Genomic DNA, 18,568 nt, shown 5'->3' on the forward strand with positions numbered 1-18,568 from the left:
CACGCACGTGACTCACATAGGGTGGTGGTGGCCGTGGCAGCAGCAGGATTTGAAGGTGCTGATTCCCTCCCTCCCCCCACAGCTGGGCTAGGCAGAGCAGTTTGTCCGGCCGCGCGGCCAAGCACCCCGCCCCATCCCTGCGTACACGGGGTGGGAGAAGCGGCAAGGCCTGCTCTCACTGGGTCGGCTGGCCCCTCTGGGTGGGTGTGCAGGGCCTTGCCTAGGTTTCTAGCATTGGGGAGAGACACGAAGTGCCCTGCTCTGGGAGCAGCTCACCCAGCTCCGAGCTGCAGTTTGTTCCCTGGAGTTTCATCTGCAGGCCTCCTCCCCTCCGGCTGTAAGTGCCCTGCTGCCTGGGGCCTCTCCTGTGCTCCCGTCCCTGGGAGTGAGGTGCAGACAGACGGGTGTGTGGCCACCAGGTGGAGACTGACTCCCGTTCTCAGCGATGGCTGCCTCCCAGGCTAGCACTGGAATGCAACTCCGGAGCTCGGCCTGCTGCTGCCTCTGGCTGCCCGCTCCGTGGCTGGCCTGTCTGTCTGTCCCCACCGCTGACAGACTCATGTCCGTGTTCTGAGTATAACTTGCCAAACTCTTTATTCTTTCGATATTTGCAGATATGTGCCACTGTTTCCAACTTTTCATCTACAAAAAGGCCTTTCCAACTCCTTCCAAATTAGAAGATCCAGGTGGTTACACACGGCACCTCTGTACAAATTCTCTCACTTTTCATTGCCTCTCCAGGGCCGGATAAGGGATGGGCACTGGGATTGATCTAAGATTAGAGGCTCGCCCGCCCGCCCTCCAGCCAGCATGGGTTCCCCTCCCGGAGACACGCAGGAGCCTTTTAACCCCCCCCCAATGTAAAGTCTAGGAAGCGCTGCGACGGCCTGCACGTGCACTCTAAGCTGGGACATTTCTGGGCCTGCCGGACGCTGTCTAGGCCCTTTCCATGTTCCGGGGATGCCAGGCGGACGACCCTCCTGGGATGGAAAGACCTGCAGACCCAGCGGGACCAGGGCAACGGCAGCCAGCGGAGACGGATGGGCCAAGGGACGCTTTGCTGCCCGCTTGCACCTGCTGCTCGCACGCCGGCCCCTTCCTCCTTCCTGCGTTTTCCTGCAGCCTGCATGGACTCCTGCTCCTCCTCCTCTTCCTCCTCGCGGCAGAGCAGCCGTCTGTGTCTCTTTCTTTTCTTCTCTTTCGATCTCCTGGCTTTATCCTGGGCCCAAAAGCGAGCAGATTGGTGTCCCAGGCGCGCAGGGCAGACGTTTCTTTCTGATCCAAAGCACATGGGGAGCTCCCCACCTGAGGGAGCTCGTAGGACACAAGGGAGAGACGTTGTGGCTGCCCTCTGCTGCCATTGTTGTGATTCTGAATGTATTGATTGTGCTCCGTGCCGTGTATGACTTGATATTTTCCTGTCTTAAGCACCTTGAATGAGTTCTGCTCCACAGACTGTATATTTCATATTGTATTTACTGGAGTTTGCTCTCACCACAGCCATCCTCAAGGAGTATCCGATACTGCTCTAGACTCTCTAGATGTATACTCGATAGTTATTGTCCATGCTCTTTTGTAAGGGGCTGGTCTCTCTGCCCAGTGACCTGTGCTACTTTGTATGGTGCAAGTGTGTTCACGGAATAAATCTGTTGGATTAGTAGGAGTGTGAGTTCCTTTCACTGCCTTGGCCTCTCCTGCTTCCATCCATGCTCCACCGACATCCCATGCTTTTCCTGTTTGTGTCACCGTGTGCTGTGTGCCCCCGAGGGAGTGAGGAATCAGGGGCAGCCCTTTGCTGTGAGGAGAACGGCTTTGGGGCAGGGTGTTAGATGGTTTGGGGGCTGGGCGGGAAGCTTGGGAGCAGGTGGGCTCTGGGGAGGCCAGGATGGGAGTTGAGGCTGATCACGGCGTCCTTAGAGGGGATGGGGAAGAGGCTGCCCTGGGGAGCGTGTGCTGGCCCCGCGGGGAGAAAAGTGGGCTGTGTGTTCCTTCTTCCCCTGCCCCTGTGTCTAATGCGCCTGTGTCTCTTCTCTTCCAGTCTCGAAAGGGCGCAGACCCGGAGCGGGAGAAGAAGGTGCCGGAGTGCAAGGCGGACAGTATCGGCAGCGGGCGGGCCATTCCCATGAAGCAGGTTCGGATTCCCCGGCCCCCCTAACCATGCCAGAGCACTGCCCGCTGGGGCAGGGGTCCTCAAGCCTCCTGAAGGGCAGCAGGGCGTCGCAGCCTGGGCCGGGGCGTGGCAAGGGGAGCATATGCCCTGGGTGCACGCTGGGCTAGGCCACGCGGGTGTCCCAGTGGGAGCGGGGCAGTGTCTGTCTCAGGCTCATTGTGTTTCCATGCATGTGTCGCTGTCACCGGCTCTGCCTTCTGCGTTTGCGTGTGCGTGTGCGCTGCCCCCCCCGTGCCCCCGTGTGTGCGTGCGCGCGTGCGCACCTGTTGCGTGGGCGTTTGCCATATGCGCGCTGGTACCAGTGCTCCCCAGCAGAGGGCAGCAGAGCGCCGCTGCGGCCCCGGCTCCTGGCCCCGGCTCCTGGCCCCTGGCTCCAGCTCCTGGCTCCGGCTCCTGGCTCCGGCTCCTGGCCCCGGCCCCGGCTCCTGGCCCCGGCTCCTGGCCCCGGCTCCGGCTCCTGGCCCCGGCTCCGGTTCCTGGCCCCGGCCCTGGCCCTGGCTCCGGTTCCTGGCCCCGGCCCTGGCCCTGGCTCCGGCTCCGGCTCCTGGCCCGGGTTTGCTGTCTGAGGACACGCAGGCGCTGGCCTCCTGTTGGGGAGCCGAGCCCTGTGGCCCGGCGGGGCCCAGCTGCGAGCCTGCAGGGCCAGAGTGAGCCAGTTCACACTGGGCAGCTCAGGTTCTGCTCCTTCCTCGGGGGTCGCGGGGGAGAAGTGACTCCAGCCTGCAGCCCCCTCTGTGTCCTGCAGCCCCGGCTGTGGTGCTGGGGACAGGGTCCAGGGGTGGCGGATGGTGGGAGCAGGGCCAGGGGCAGCTCTGTTGCAGTCACGAGGAGGGGGCCCCAGGGCAGCGAGCAAAGGGGAGGGGAGGGGCCAGGTATCGTTGTGTTTCCATGGCAGCTCTGGTGTTAAGACTGGGCCAGGTCTGGGTCGTTCGTGGGAAGGGGCAGCCAGGGACGTTCTGGCTCTGGGGTGATGGGGAGGGGGTCTGTGGCTGGCTCTGGGGTGATGGGGAGGGGGTCTGTGGCTGGCTCTGGGGTGATGGGGAGGGGGTCTGTGGCTGGCTCTGGGGTGATGGGGAGGGGATCTGTGGCTGGCTCTGGGGTGATGGGGAGGGGGTCTGTGGCTGGCTCTGGCTCTGGGGCGATGGGGAGGGGGTCTGTGGCTGGCTCTGGCTCTGGGGCGATGGGGAGGGGGTCTGTGGCTGGCTCTGGCTCTGGGGCGATGGGGAGGGGGTCTGTGGTTGGCTCTGGGGCGATGGGGAGGGGGTCTGTGGCTGGCTCTCGGGTGATGGGGAGGGGGTCTGTGGCTGGCTCTGGCGATGGGGCGATGGGGAGGGGGTCTGTGGCTGGCTCTGGCTCTGGGGCGATGGGGAGGGGGTCTGTGGTTGGCTCTCGGGCGATGGGGAGGGGGTCTGTGGTTGGCTCTGGGGCGATGGGGAGGGGGTCTGTGGCTGGCTCTGGGGCGATGGGGAGGGGGTCTGTGGCTGGCTCTCGGGTGATGGGGAGGGGGTCTGTGGCTGGCTCTGGCGATGGGGAGGGGGTCTGTGGCTGGCTCTGGCTCTGGGGCGATGGGGAGGGGGTCTGTGGTTGGCTCTCGGGTGATGGGGAGGGGGTCTGTGGCTGGCTCTGGCTCTGGGGCGATGGGGAGGGTGTCTGTGGTTGGCGCTCGGGTGATGGGGAGGGGGTCTGTGGCTGGCTCTGGGGTGATGGGGAGGGGGTCTGTGGCTGGCTCTGGGGTGATGGGGAGGGGGTCTGTGGCTGGCTCTGGGGTGATGGGGAGGGGGTCTGTGGCTGGCTCTGGGGCGATGGGGAGGGGGTCTGTGGCTGGCTCTGGCTCTGGGGCGATGGGGAGGGGGTCTGTGGTTGGCTCTCGGGTGATGGGGAGGGGGTCTGTGGTTGGCTCTCGGGTGATGGGGAGGGGGTCTGTGGCTGGCTCTGGGGCGATGGGGAGGGGGTCTGTGGCTGGCTCTGGGGCGATGGGGAGGGGGTCTGTGGCTGGCTCTGAGGCGATGGGGAGGGGGTCTGTGGCTGGTTCTGGGGTGATGGGGAGGGGGTCTGTGGCTGGCTCTGGCTCTGGGGCGATGGGGAGGGGGTCTGTGGTTGGCTCTCGGGTGATGGGGAGGGGGTCTGTGGCTGGCTCTCGGGTGATGGGGAGGGGGTCTGTGGCTGGCTCTGGCTCTGGGGCGATGGGGAGGGGGTCTGTGGCTGGCTCTGGCTCTGGGGCGATGGGGAGGGGGTCTGTGGCTGGCTCTGGCTCTGGGGTGATGGGGAGGGGGTCTGTGGCTGGCTCTCGGGTGATGGGGAGGGGGTCTGTGGCTGGCTCTGGCTCTGGGGCGATGGGGAGGGGGTCTGTGGCTGGCTCTGGGGTGATGGGGAGGGGGTCTGTGGTTGGCTCTGGGGCGATGGGGAGGGGTCTCTGGCTAGCTGTGGTACAGCAGGTTGAAGGCAGGGAGGCCATGGAGGCCAGTGTGTCTCGGGCTCTGGGTAGGAAGGGGGACAGATAAGATGCACACCCAGATCGTGTCCCCCTGTCTCTCCTTGGGGTGGGTCCTGCTCACTGAGTCCTTTCCTCCTCACCAAATTGGAGCTTGACCTGAGGTCCCTGTGGGCTGTTTAATCCCCTGTTTCTGTTAGCTGGGGGCATCTGGCCATCCCTTCCCCTTGCTCCCCTTTCTCCATCTCTTGTGGGGCTGGCTGCATTCCCGGGCCCCACTGCAGGGGTTGTGTGCTGGCCCTGGCTCTCCTAGCCCCTCTCCAGTGGTATCTGCTGCGGGATGAACATTGACCCAGCCACCCCTGGCACCATCACCTTCCACAGGTTCATAGATGCCAAGGCCAGCCGGGACCTTTGTGCTTGCGAGAAGGGAAGTTTTGCCTCTTTGAGGCGGCCAGGGGTGGTGTGTAATTGTCCCAGGTTACTGGGTCGGGGCTGGAGACGGTTTTGTGTTGTATTGTTGAAGAGGAACCCCTAGATATGGAACCTGGCCCTTGTTGCCACCAACTCTGGCGGGAAGAAGGGTCACATGACCATCCTGTCTGACCCCTGGTGTAACGCAGGCCAGAGACCTTCCCCCCAGTTATTCCTAGAGCAGATCTGCCCCCCCCTTCCCAACTTTTAGAAGCGGTGTCCAATCAGGGTGGATAGTTAGTGGCTGGGTTCATGTGCTGTGCCTCTGGACCTGCACAGGCTGCCAGGCGGGAGGGGCAGGGGGAAGTGCTGGGCAGAACCCCTGTGCGGGGCAGAGACAGCATGTAGGGACAAGGCGGTACCCTCACTCTATTCATGACTCGGCCCCCAAGACTGGCCTTGGAAAGTTGCAATTCTCCATGTTCACTGGACTCCAGGAGCTGGGGCTTTTGGAGAAGCACCAAGTACTGCAGAAACCACAATAAAACCATGAGAATTGGTGACTCTGGTGGGACATAGAGGCTGGGGCCCCATACAAACGTATTCCAGACAGTCCCTGGCCCAAGGAGCGTTGTGGGACTTGCCAAAGGGCAGTGCAGAATGTGGTCAGTCAGGGAGGCTCAGGTACGATGGGGAGTGGGAGTTTGAAGTGCTGGCTGGACAGATCCTGCGCAGTGGCACCAGGATATGCTTGGGTTTCTGGGATGTCACGGTACCAACTGCCCTGACAGGTGAGCCCAGGGGACACTTGGCCTGCACCACTTCCGCCCCGAGAGCAAGGAGCCAGCGATGCCTCCGCGGTCTCGCTGCGCTGCTGAAAGGCCCAGCAGGGTGCACCAGCTCTGTTCTCTCCTTGTCCGAGGAGCGCGCAGAGCTGTCTCTGCTCAGGTGCCCGCAGACCCTTCAGCGGGGGAGGGCGACACCCATGGCTTGGATCAGGGCCTCCCTTCACTTCCAGCAGGTCCCGTTCCTTCCCGGAGGTTCTCCCAGGGCTCCAGCTCTCGGAGCCATGATGGGTCCCTGGGTCATGTCTCTGACCATGAACTCTTGGGCGGTGACTCAGATCCCTGCAGCTGCTTGGCCGCACTGCCCCAGCATGCCAGGTACAGCTCGTCCTGAGCTTTCACAGCCAGGCCAGGCTAGCTCTGCTCACATGGCATGCTGCCTCTGATGGGGCTGGCTCCGGTCTCTTCAGAGTGGTGTCAGCAGAGCCCTGGGAGGCTTTGATAGGCCCTGGGCAGCAGCCAGGCTCAGGGGATCCCAGCCTGCCTGAGGGATGGCAGCAGGTACTTTTTACTTGTTTCTCTGGCCCCGTCACCGCAGTGTGGAGTGCCTCACACTCTGACAGGCTTGCTGCATTCGCCCTCACTCTAGGCAGGCCAGAGCGGTCGTCAGGGAACTGTCCCACAGACACAGAGGGGCCGGCCTGGGAGTAACTGGCCAAACAGGGATCTGAACCCAGGTCTTCTGGTCCTCAAGTAGAGCCCCAACCACTGGACCATCCTTTCTCCAGGTGCCACCCCTAGACAGGAGCTCACTTGAGAGAGCTCTCCCAGGGCAAACACTGGCAGGTGCCAGAAGCTTGCTAGGCAGAGGACACGACCCCCTGGAAAGCAGCATTTCTGAGGTCTCTGCAGAGAGGTGGGGACCAGCGGATGCTGATACAGGTCCCCTTCCCTGAGGTTCTGAGGACCAGTTCCATTTTATTTCTGCATGATGTTGCATTTCGATGATGGTGGGCCCTGGAGATGGTAGAATATGGCTTTACCCCAACCACACCCCCTTTCCAGGGACCTGTCCCAGGAGAAACGACCGCACTGTGAACTCACCACCCTGCTGCTGCTAGCAAGGAGAGTGTGGCCAGAGCCATACAAAGGCAAATGAGTTTAGTGCCAAAGGAAGAGAGGCTAAGATCCATTCCCGGGTGTCCGTGGTGAGGAGCCGGCCGTAACCCTGCCGTGAGAGGGGTGCTAGAGTCTCACAACCTCAGCAGGGGCGTGGGAAGGATAAAGTCTTGCCCCGCACTCCGGTTCAGGGCTCCCCGCAGAGAGAGGTCTTGAGGGCCCAATGTTCCAGCTGCAGAACAGCAGCTAGGGCTCCGGAAGCTGTCACCGAGAAGTGCAAACCTTGTAACCGCTGCCCAGCTCTCCTGGTGTTGTTCCTTCCGAGGGGAGCAGGGATCTCAGTGCCTATCCCCTCGGCAGATCCCCACCTCTCCTGAGTGTCACCGCTCGTGTGACCGGCTGGCTGTGTAACTGCGGGGGTGCTAATCCCCCCCACTGAGGCAGAGGGACTGAGGATGGATATGGGCTAAGTGAGGTGGCTGGAAAGTGGGACCTTCTGCCTGGGCGTGTGTGGCCTCCGGTAGAGCGCTGCCCAGCGTGCACGGCCAGTATGTGGGGGGAGGTCCTGCTACTCGTAGGTGACCTCCCTTATTCTCCGTTGAATCTGCCTAGTGACCTTTCTGGGTCCCGTGGGGAGAGGACTGCAGTGCCGGTGGCTGATTCATCCCCAGCTTTGGTGGCAGAGCCCTGCATGAGCGGGCTGCGTGCTCAGACAGGAGGCTGGTTAAGAGAATCTCGGAAGGAGTGACTTTGGGGGATGCTTTTGCACCAGTGGGGAAGGCTGCTGTTCTGGGGAGCAGAACTACCCCGCAGGAAGCTGGTGGCCGCCCCTGAGCCTTGCCCTTCACAGCACGCCCAGAACATGCTGCTAGTGAGCCGATGTCTCTCTCCCAAACTCCAGTTGTAGATGCTAGAGCTGGAGCCACCCAACTCCCGTGGCCCCCGCGTGAGACAAAGGAGTCCAGCCTCCTCTCTCTAGCCCTTCTCCTCTGACCTGGGTGGCAGACGCGGCCTCCTGCTGCACGTGAGGCTCCGGCTCCCCACCTGGTGCCCATGCTATGATCTCGGCAGGCCCAGGCCCGCACTGGGTGGGGAGAGGATCTTTGTGGCTGGACGCTTGACACTGAGAACTGGGCTAGCTGGGCTGGCAGGCTGCCATTCCCAGCTGGTGGTTCCTGGGAGCAAACACACGTCCCCTTCCTCATGCAGATGCTGCTGCTGAGTGTGCAGTCACATATTCAGCCCTGAGGGCCTGGGGTCCCTGGGCCAGCTCTGGTTGGGCTGGCTTCTTCAGCGGGGCCCAGAGCCGGGGACTCCTCCTCCTTGGGATCTGGGACCATGCTGGGAGCTGAGATTACATTTAAATTGCCATTTGCATTTTCCAATCAATACACGACTTTACAATTAAGTTTGGTGTTAAAATTCTTAGCGAAAAGTGAGTGGAAGGGAGATTTGTGGAGTGAACGAGTCCTTTGGGGGCCATCGCGGCTCCCTGCCTCATTACACTGCATACTGCATGCTGCTGCCACTGCTTTCCCGGCGCACCCCCCAATCCGAGCACAAGACGCCGAGGCAGTCACACGGGCCAGCCTCGCAGGGCCGGGGAAGCGCGCTGGAGATGGTGGGCTGGCTTGCTGTTCATCCCCTCGGCCTCTTCCCTTTTGTGACCTTCGCACTGGGAAGAAGGAGCTAGCAAAGGATTCAGAACATGCAGAACCCCAGGGGAGGCCCGGGGTAGATAGGGATGTGGCTGTGTGTGGCCATTGGGAACATGCAGGATTTGTGGAGAGTGTGTGTGTGAGTATGTGGGGTTGGGGATTCTTTGGGGGGAGCTGGGGCATTGTGTGCACAGAGCATGCGCATGAGTGGGATGTGCTAGCACAGAGGTCTCCAGCCCTTTGGGGGTGGACCCCCCATTTGTGATGGTTCTGCCCCTGGGTTCACATGTGGCTGCTGCAACTCACCTGGGCTTTGTCCTTCTCCTCCCTCCTTTCTCGCCTCATCTTCTTATCTCTTTTTCTGTGTAGTATTGGGATTTTGCTCCATTTCCCAGGAAATGGGAAAGCTGGATCTCCCTAGCTGCTTCTCGGTTCAGCCCCGACCCTGTATCATCGAAACAGAGAACAAGTCCAGCCACAGAACAGGGAGCCCTGATGCAAGCCACACTGTGGTGTCACAAAAACCTGGATCCAGCACTTGCTCCCTCCCACTTCTTTCTCCAACCCTCACAATTTCTAGTGCCTCAATACAGAACAAGTCTGTCTGCTTCCACTGCCCCAAAAATGTCTGGACCTCAATGTGTCCCAACCCAGCCGTGCTGCAAAAATCTGGATCTAGATGGAGCTTGCAAAGTTTTGGCCCTGAACCCTCAATTTGTACAGTCTAAACAAAGAGCAAGTCCAGCTAATGCAGACTCCACTGGATATATCTGGAATCTGGGGCACCCTAGCTCAATAGTCCTGGGAAAACACAACACCGATACCTGCCTTCTCGTGTGCCGGGATTTGTTGCGTCCTGATTTGCATAGTGGGTTAGGAGCAGCTGCATTTGTTGTCTCTCTAAACAGTACCGTTTTGGGGTTTGAGGCCAGAATTGGCAGGGGTAGCAGGATACCGATACTCAATGAATTTGTTTGCAATGCTGTTGCATCCAGACACACCAGGATCCAGACTTTTCAAGGAGAACAGGGGCAGTTACACTTGGCCTCTGTTTACATGGTAGAATTTTTGGTTTGTAGTAAATATTTTCAGGATCTGGCTGGAGGAGTCAGATTTTAAAAAGCCAGCAGGGGCCATTATGACCTCCTACATAGCTGAGATAGGGAATCTTGCCCAGTGATTCCTGAGTCAAGCCCATAACGTCTGGCTGAGCTATTAGAAAGAGATCCGGCTTTGATTTACAGACTCCAAGTGATGGAGGTCCCTAGGTCAGTTGGTCCCATGGTAAAAGCCCTCCCTGTAGACGTTTTGTGCCTAGTCTGAATGTGTCTCGCTTCAGCTTCCAGCCATTGGATCTCATTCTGCCTTTTTCTGACAGAGCAAAGAGCTCTCGACTATTGGAAATCTCTTCTCCAGGTAGTTACTTGTAGACCCCATGATCAAGTCACTCCTTTATCACGTAGATAAACTAGATTGAGCTCCTTTAGTCTCTCATGATAAAGCAGGTTTTCCAGGCCTCGAATGATTCTTGTGGCTCTTTCCAATTTGTCAACATCCTTTTGAAGTGTGGACACCAGAATTGGACACAGTATCCAGTCATGGTGACACTAATGCCTTGTGCGGAGTCAGTATCATCTTCGTACTCTTGATATTCCCTTGCGTCTCTATCCCTGGATTGCATTCACCTTCTTAGCTACAGGATCGCACTGAGCATGGATGTTCTCTCCATTTCCACCATGACCCATATGTCCTTTTCAGTGTCGCTGCATTCCAGGAGACAGACTCCTGCGCCCTGTACCTTTGGCCTGTCTTCTTTGTTCCTAGATGTATGACCTTGCACTGGTGATACAGATAGGTTTGTATAACTGACCTGCCCCAACCATCATCTACCACTCCACCAATTTTGTGGCCTCTTCAGATTTTACCAGGATCATTTTATATTTTTTTCCAGATCATTGTTAAAGATATTGAATGGATTTGGGCCAAAAGCTGATCTGTGTGGGACACCTCTAGAAAGACCATCATTAGACAATGATTCACTGTTTACAGTTACTTTTTGTGATCTATCATGTAACCGGTTTTTACTCCATTTTTTATCAGCTGTGTTGATTTTAGATCGTAGTAATTTTTTAATCAGAATGTCATACGGTGACAAGTTCCCTGCAGAGGTCTAAGCATGGTGTCAGCACAGTTAACTTTGTCAACGAAACTCATGATCTCATTAAAAATAGTATCAGGCTTGTCTGACGAGACCTGTTTTCCATAAAACACTGTTGATTGGCATTAATTATGCTGCAGTCCTTTAATTCTTAACTGATTTCTCTCCACACTGGCCTTTTCACGATTTTGCCTGGTATCAGGGTCAGGCTCTCCGGCCCATAGCCACCGGGCCCGTCCCTTGCACATACTGGCACAACGTTCACATTTTTCCAGTCCTCTGGGACTTCTCTGGCGTCCCAGGATTTGTTAAAAATCTACGTTAATGGCTCAGAAACCACCTCCGCAAATGCACTGAGCACTCCTGTGCCCGAGTTCTCTGAGCCTGAAGATCTGAAGATGTTTAGCTTCAGCAGTTTCTGTTTAACACCCTCCCCAGCCCCGGTAAAATAAGAAGTGTTTCCTGATCATTGTGAGCAGCGAGTAAATCATCCAACTTCTTCGTAGACACTGAACAGAACTATTTACTGAGCGCTTCTGCCAGTCCTGTGTCATGTTGGCTGCTTTACAGTGGTAGTTTCACGGCTGCCCCGGGAGGTGTCAGATGTTGGGTCTTTCTGATGGAGTTTAGGCAGTGGGACTGGGTCCCAAAGTTGGCTTGGTCTAGCAATCCAGAGGTGTTGGATCCAGGTTTTTTCAGTGCTGTTGGGGGTCCAGAGTTTTTGGCATGCTAGATGCAGTTAGGCAGTGGCATTTGGGCCAACTATGGGCTAGATCCAGCTTTTTCCCCAGACTCCATTTTCCAGTCTTGTTTTTGTTTCCCAGTTCTCTCCCGGCCTCCCATGCTGTGAGGTGCTGAGCGCTCCTCTTGGTTTGGCTCCAGCACCATCTACTAGGCCCTTCTTGCTATCTGTGTCTGCAGAGCAGTCTCTGGCTCCCATCTTCCTCCCCTTGCTGAGAGTTGTTTGCCTAAATAGGTGAGCAACTAGTGTAGATGGTTTTCACTCCTTTAGCTGGTTGCACTTGACCTCGGGGGCCCTACAGGCTCAAGTCTAGGCTGCACTTAAAACTTAGGTGGGCTCAGCTCCGGCACTCAGGGATGTGAAAAATTCACAGTTGTGCTGCCCTAAAGCGCCGGTAGAGAGACGGCTAGATGGCTGGAAGAACACCGCCATTGCCTGGGGAGGTGGCGTGACTCTAGCAACAGTCGCTGTAGTGTGTGTCTACACTCCTGGGGCTGCAGACACGGCGCCTCGTCCTGGGCATTCTGGGGATTAGCTTTGCCAGACATTGTGCCCTCCTTGGCGGTCTCTTCACCCGTCCTCTCTGGCCCTGCAGCCCCTCTCACTGCGGGACTGCAGCCTCCTCTTCGTCCCTCGACCCTCCGGCCAGGTCGCTACCTGGAGTCCCCTTCTGGACGGGGAGGGGGGGATGTAACCGTCCCCGGCAGGCCGCTGTCCTCTGCCTGGCCCCTGCCACATCCCTGGTGGCTGGCAGGGGAACCCAGGCCCGCCCTCTACTTCAGGTTCCAGCTCAAGGTCCCTCCGAACAGAAGCCACGGCCTGCACTGTCCTGCCGTGCTGCTTTCCCCTGAGCCTTCTCCTACCTTCCTGGCTTCCCCCCTCTCTGGGTTCACCAGCCTCCCAACTCCTTCCTCTCAGGCAGTAACTGTGGACACCTCTGCGAGCCCCTAACGCACCTCCATGCTCCCAGGGAGTGACTGCAGCCGTCTTCTGCTGCCAGCATCCTGGCTTTATAAACCCGGCTCAGCTCCTCTCCCCGCTGGGCTTCCGCAGCGAGTGAGGCCTGATTGCGCGCCGGCTTTCCTCTGGGTGCAGCCCATCCATTCATGGGACCCCGCAGGCAGCCAGGGGAAACTCGCTGCCTGGTCCAGACAGAGCCGGGCTGAGCAGCTGCTCGGGGGGATGGAAATGGAGCCAGACAGCTCAAGAGGCACCATAGGCTGCGCCCTGCTATCCGGCTTCTACCCTGGGGACAGGAGTCCCTGCTGCCCCTTGCTCCAGTGTCTGCCCCAGGCCCTCTGCCAGCCTCCTGGGCCCAGCCGATGGCAGGCGAGAGGCAGCCCTGGGAGCTCATTGTGTGTCTTCGCTGTGTGCCGCAGGCTGCTTGGCACTGCGGGTTGCATGCAGCTGGACCCACCACTCTTTCCCTCCCCCGCCCCGACCTGGCACCCCTGGGGGCTTGCCTCCCGACTCAGGAGCTGCTGGGTAGCATGGCTGGGGCTGGGGGGTGGGCGTGAGAAGGCCTGAGGGGGCTGCGGAGAGCTGCCGGAGTGTGTTGTGTTCCTGGGGGTGGAGGTTGTGCTTCTGTGGAGAGGTGTTTGTGTGGGGGGGGGGGGAGGGGGGGATTGTGAACAGCATTGTCCAGGGGAGGCATTTGGGGGTGGGGGCTGTGGGCAGAGTCGGGCGGGAGAGGTGTTTGGGGGAGCGGGGGAGGCATTTGAGGGGCCTGGGGGTAGTGCCGGGGGGACTGTGGGTGGCACCGGCCAGTGGAGGTGTTGGGGAGGGTCCGTGAGCCGCACCAGGGGAGGCGTTTCAGGGGTGGCCGTGGGTGGGGGAAGGGATTTGGGGGAGGCTGTGGGTGGCGCTGGGCAAAGGAGGCATTTGGGTTGTCGCCGTGGGCAGGGGAGGCATTTGGGGGGGCTCTGGGTGGTGCCAGCTCAGGGAGGCGTTTGGGGGGGCTGTGGGCGGCACCGGGGAGGCGTTGGGGGCGGCTGTGGGTGGCGCTGGGCAGAGGAGGCATTGGGGTTGGGGAGGCGTTGGGGGGCAGGGCTGTGGGTAGCGCCGGCCAGTGGAGGTGTTTGGGGGGTCGCCATGGGCGGGCGAGGAGTTAAAGGGGCCCGTGAGTGGTGCCGGGTGGGGGAGGCGTTTGGGGTGTTGGCCATAGGCGGGGAAAGGGTTTGGGGGAGGCTGTGGGCGGCTCTGGGCGGAGGAGGCGTTTGGGGTGTCGCTGTGGGTGGGGGAGCTGTTTGGGGGGGGCTGTGGGCGGCCCGGGGCGGAGGAGGCGTTTGGGGTGTCGCTGTGGGTGGGGGAGGCATTAAGGGGGGGCTGTGGGCGGCACTGGGCGGAGGAGGCGTTTGGGGTGTCGCTGTGGGTGGGGGAGGCGTTTGGGGGGGCCATAGGTGGCACTGGGCGGAGGAGGTGTTTGGGGTGTCGCTGTGGGTGGGGGAGGCGTTGGGGGGGGCTGTGGGCGGCACTGGGCGGAGGAGGCGTTTGGGGTGTCGCTGTGGGTGGGGGAGGCGTTAAGGGGAGCCGTAGGTGGTACTGGGTGGGGGAGGCGTTTGGGGTGTCGCTGTGGGTGGGGGAGGCGTTAAGGGGGGCCGTAGGTGGTACTGGGTGAGGGAGGCACTGGGGGGCTGTGGACGGCGCCAGCCGGGCTAGATGTTGGGGGAGGCCTGGGCCTCGTCGGCTGGGCGGGTGGCATGTGGACGCTGGAGGGCGTCTCTCTCCAACCAGACGTTCGGTTGAGCGTCTGCGCCTGGCTCCAGTGCAGGCTGTGGCAGGCCCGGGGCGGGAGGCGCTGGGCGTGAGGGCGAATCCTGCCAGGGAGCAGCAGCCACCTCTGAGCAGGCCCGGCGGCTCCTCGCTTCCGGCACCTCTGTCACTTTGGGAGCCCCAGTTTGCTTGCTAGCTAACTAACTAACGGGGGGATGTCCTGCCTCTGCTGAGCTGGGCCCAGGCCTCCCCAGAGTTCGCTGCCTCTCGCCCTCCCCTCCAACAGGGCAGTGGGGACGGGCGGGGGGAGTGGCTGAGCCAGTTGCTGCTGCTGGCTTGGGCCCCCCGTCCCCCCTTGCTACCGTGCCAACAGAGCCAGACCTCTGCGGCAGTGAGAGCAGCCGATTTCTGGGCCCTACGGGGGCAGGTCTAGGAGTCCCACTCCAGCCCATGATCCTGAAAGGGAGATCCCCTGTGCTTCACCCCCACCCTGCAGCCTGTGACTCTGGGGGGCTGGAGGAGGTGCATCGGGGGGGGGACACCCCACTCCCCCTGGGGGGCTGGAGGAGGTGCATCGGGGGGGGACACCCCACTCCCCATGGCAGATTGGGGGAGGGGCATCGGGGGACACACCCCTCCTCTTGTGTCGGATTGGGGGTGCCTCTCTCGCAAATGGCCCAGTGAAACTTGGGAAGCCCGTTCCAGACTTCTCTCTGTGGAGTCCAGGTCTCCCTACCTCACTCAGGGCCAGCATCCCACGAGGGGCGCTCCCGGGGTGGTAGGGGTGGGGCAGCAGCCGTGTCCGGGGTCCCACGCAGGGCGCTCCCGGGGCGGTAGGGGTGGGGCGGTGCCAGGGACGGGTCCCACGCGGGGCGCTCCCGGGGCGGTAGGGGTGGGGCAGTGCCAGGGACGGGTCCCCTGCGGGGCGCTCCCAGGGCGGTAGGGGTGGGGCAGCAGCCGTGTCCGGGGTCCCACGCGGGGCGCTCCCGGGGCGGTAGGGGTGGGGCGGTGCCAGGGACGGGTCCCACGCGGGGCGCTCCCGGGGCGGTAGGGGTGGGGCAGTTCCAGGGACGGGTCCCATGCGGGGCGCTCCCAGGGTGGTAGGGGTGGGGCAGCAGCCGTGTCCGGGGTCCCACGCGGGGCGCTCCCGGGGCGGTAGGGGTGGGGCGGTGCCAGGGACGGGTCCCACGCGGGGCGCTCCCGGGGCGGTAGGGGTGGGGCAGTGCCAGGGACGGGTCCCCTGTGGGGCGCTCCCAGGGCGGTAGGGGTGGGGCAGCAGCCGTGTCCGGGGTCCCACGCAGGGCGCTCCCGGGGCGGTAGGGGTGGGGCGGTGCCAGGGACGGGTCCCACGCGGGGCGCTCCCGGGGCGGTAGGGGTGGGGCAGTGCCAGGGACGGGTCCCCTGCGGGGCGCTCCCAGGGCGGTAGGGGTGGGGCAGCAGCCGTGTCCGGGGTCCCACGCGGGGCGCTCCCGGGGCGGTAGGGGTGGGGCGGTGCCAGGGACGGGTCCCATGCGGGGCGCTCCCAGGGCGGTAGGGGTGGGGCAGCAGCCGTGTCCGGGGTCCCACGCGGGGCGCTCCCGGGGCGGTAGAGGTGGGGGGGCGGCGCCAGCCCAGGGTTTGAGGGTCTCGACTCCTCTCCTGCAGGGCATTCTCCTGAAGCGCAGTGGCAAGTCCCTCAACAAGGAGTGGAAGAAGAAGTATGTGACGCTGTGCGATAACGGAGTCCTCACCTACCACCCCAGCCTGCATGTGAGTGACCCCCGGGCAGGCCCTGCAGGGCCGGGGGGAGGCACAGAGGAGGTCTCTGCTCTGCTGCTCCAGCAGGTCCCTCGGGGGGTATCGTGCCCCCCCAAAGCACCCGGAGGGGTGGGGAGTGCCGCAGCCTGGGTAGACCCAGGACTCCAGCCTCTCCAAGGAATGGCAGCCCAGGCAGGCACTCTGGTCCCACCCTGGCCTGGGCAGCACCTCTCGCCCCACCGAGCTCGGCAGCTTGGGGCCTCTGGCTGAGGGGAGGGGTCAGCAGGGACAAGCATGTTAAGTAAACATGGCCCTTTCTTTTCCTGCTTCCCTGGCCAGTCCCCAGTCAGGCAGGGCCCCTGGCAGGAGGGAAAAGGCGAAAGCTCCTTGCGGCCAGGGCTGATGGCCCCGTCTGGGTGTTGAACATGTTCCTGGCTGTTAGGTATTGGGTAACACAGAGGAGGTGCCGTGCAGAGCCTGCCGAGCTGAGCTGTCACTCGATGCATCTACAATCCTCTTTGCGGCTGGCTCACAGCTGCCTCTTCCATCCATCTCTGTCGCCTCCCCACTGCGGGGCTAATGGCTTCTCTCCCGTTCCCTCTTGAGCACAGTTTGCTGCTAAGACAGTGAACCATGGCCACAGACACACCTGTGGCCCTGCAGACCGCGATGCCCTCTGGACAGCAGGGATCACTTCATGGGGGGCACAGGGCAGCCAGTGAGCAGTGGGGCCCTGAGCTAGCCCAAAGGGGTGCCATCGTGCCCCGGGGCTTGAGGGGTGAGCTGCTCCATGCTCAGAGCCCTGAATCCCTCGGACCCCAAGTGTTCTAATGCCCAGATCTTCATCACTCTGCTCCTCAACTCCTGGAACCCCGTGTGCCCCCGTCCGGCTCTCTATGCCCTCTCCTGCAGTCAGTTCACCTCGGAGTGCCACCTCTCATCCCATTGCCTTAAGCCGTGGGGCTGTAAAACCCGTTCTCCTCCTCCTAGCACTGCTGTGCCATCCGACTCCTCCTCCAGCCCCCGGGTTCTCTGCCCCAGGCTCCACTCCTCCGACTCCCTGCTGCATTCTCTCTCTTCCATAGCCTTGGACCCTGGAGACTGGGAGGGAGCTGCCATTGGCTAGAGAGAGGGTGTATGTGTGTGTGCCCGTCTGCCCACGTGTGCATGTGCCCCGTGTGTGCGTGTGTACCACACTGGGGTCAGAGCCAGCCCTTGTGACCTCAGTTGGCTCCCACTGCTGAGGGTGGAGGAGCTCGTTGGGATGTCCCTCCCCTTCCCCATTGCCTCTTACCCTCAGCGTCATCATGTGACATTACGGGACTGCCCAGCGCTGGCACCCTGCGCCCTTCGCCCGGTGCTGCTGGACACCTAGGAAAGTACATGCCGAAGGTGTCACCTCCTCTATGTGACTTTCCACGGACGCGCTGAACAGGGAAGTAAAATGAGGAGTAATAAGGACTGCCTGGCATGCGCCATGCTGGCAGCTCTCCCGCCCCCCGCCCCCACTAACTCCCTGCAGGGCAAAGGGTGTCTGTCTCCTCCCCACCCAGACACCATCTCCCCGGGGGGCCAAGACCCCCACTGGGCACCTCCACGTTGTGTTGCTTCTGGAAGGCTGGCAGACTCAAGTGTTGGTGGGCTGTGAGCAGGCCTGGATGGCCGAATGCCCCTTGCGGATGGCCTGCCGCCTGCCCCGGGAACTCTGCTCAGGGGCCAGCTGGAGTCCCACGACACAGGGAGGGGAAGGGAGCCCTGCGGGGCGCTCACAGGCTGTCCTCACCACTTGTGCACTGCCCTCCAGAGCCCAGCAGGAGCCGCTGCCGTGCAGGGAGCATGTAGCCACATCCAAGGAGTGCGCCCGCAGGCGTTCCCGTGTGTCCTCGAGGGTCGCCCTGAGGCGAGCGTGACACTGGAGCAGCCTGGCTGGCTAGCGAGGGCCGTATCCCAAAGGAAGGATTGCAGCAGCATGGGTCCAGCAGGCACACGAAGAAAGGAGAGCAGCAAAATACGGACCCTGGACTTCAGAAAAGCAGACTTGGACTCCCTCAGGGAGCTGATGGGGAGGATCCCCTGGGAGAATAACATGAGGGGGAAAGGAGTCCAGGAGAGCTGGCTGTATTTTAAAGAATCCTTCTTGAGGTTACAGGGACAAACCATCGGGATGTGTAGAAAGAATAGTAAATATGGCAGGCGACCAGCTTGGCTTAACAGTGAAATCCTTGCTGATCTTAAACGCAAGAAAGAAGCTTACAAGAAGTGGAAACTTGGTGGGATGACCAGGGAGGAGTATAGCAATATTGCTCGAGCATGCAGGGGTGTAATCAGGAAGGCCAAATCATACCTGGAGGTGCAGCTAGCAAGAGATGTTAAGAGTAACAAGAAGGGTTTCTACAGGTATGTTAGCAACAAGAAAAAGGTCAGGGCAATTGTGGGCCCCTTACTGAATGAGGGAGGCAACCTAGTGACAGAGGATGTGGAAGAAGCTAATGTACTCAATGCTTTTTTTGCCTCTGTCTTCACAGACAAGGTCAGCTCCCAGACTGCTGCACTGGGCAGCACAGTATGGCTGGGATGATTGAGTTGGGGATTGGTCCTGCTTTGAGCAGGGGGTTGGACTAGATGACCTCCTGAGGTCCCTT

At 61.1% G+C, this 18,568-nt stretch overlaps 1 protein-coding gene across 5 annotated transcripts in view; it reads left to right on the top strand.

Annotated features, from left to right (window-relative positions):
- The window catches only part of AGAP3 (ArfGAP with GTPase domain, ankyrin repeat and PH domain 3), a 238,193-nt gene that overhangs the window by 141,089 nt on the left and 78,536 nt on the right, over positions 1 to 18,568 (top strand). For 4 of the 5 annotated variants that reach the window (XM_043541881.1, XM_037891515.2, XM_037891514.2 and 1 more), the window contains exons 9-10: positions 2,039 to 2,131; positions 15,834 to 15,938. In XM_043541881.1, coding sequence (XP_043397816.1) covers positions 2,039 to 2,131; positions 15,834 to 15,938 — 198 coding nt within the window. Of the gene's footprint in view, positions 1 to 614; positions 1,669 to 2,038; positions 2,132 to 15,833; positions 15,939 to 18,568 lie in introns of those variants that run through there. The other variant, XM_037891516.2, reaches the window with a different exon arrangement.

This window comes from Chelonia mydas, chromosome 2 (assembly GCF_015237465.2).
Source record: "Chelonia mydas isolate rCheMyd1 chromosome 2, rCheMyd1.pri.v2, whole genome shotgun sequence".
Taxonomy (NCBI): domain Eukaryota; kingdom Metazoa; phylum Chordata; order Testudines; family Cheloniidae; genus Chelonia; species Chelonia mydas.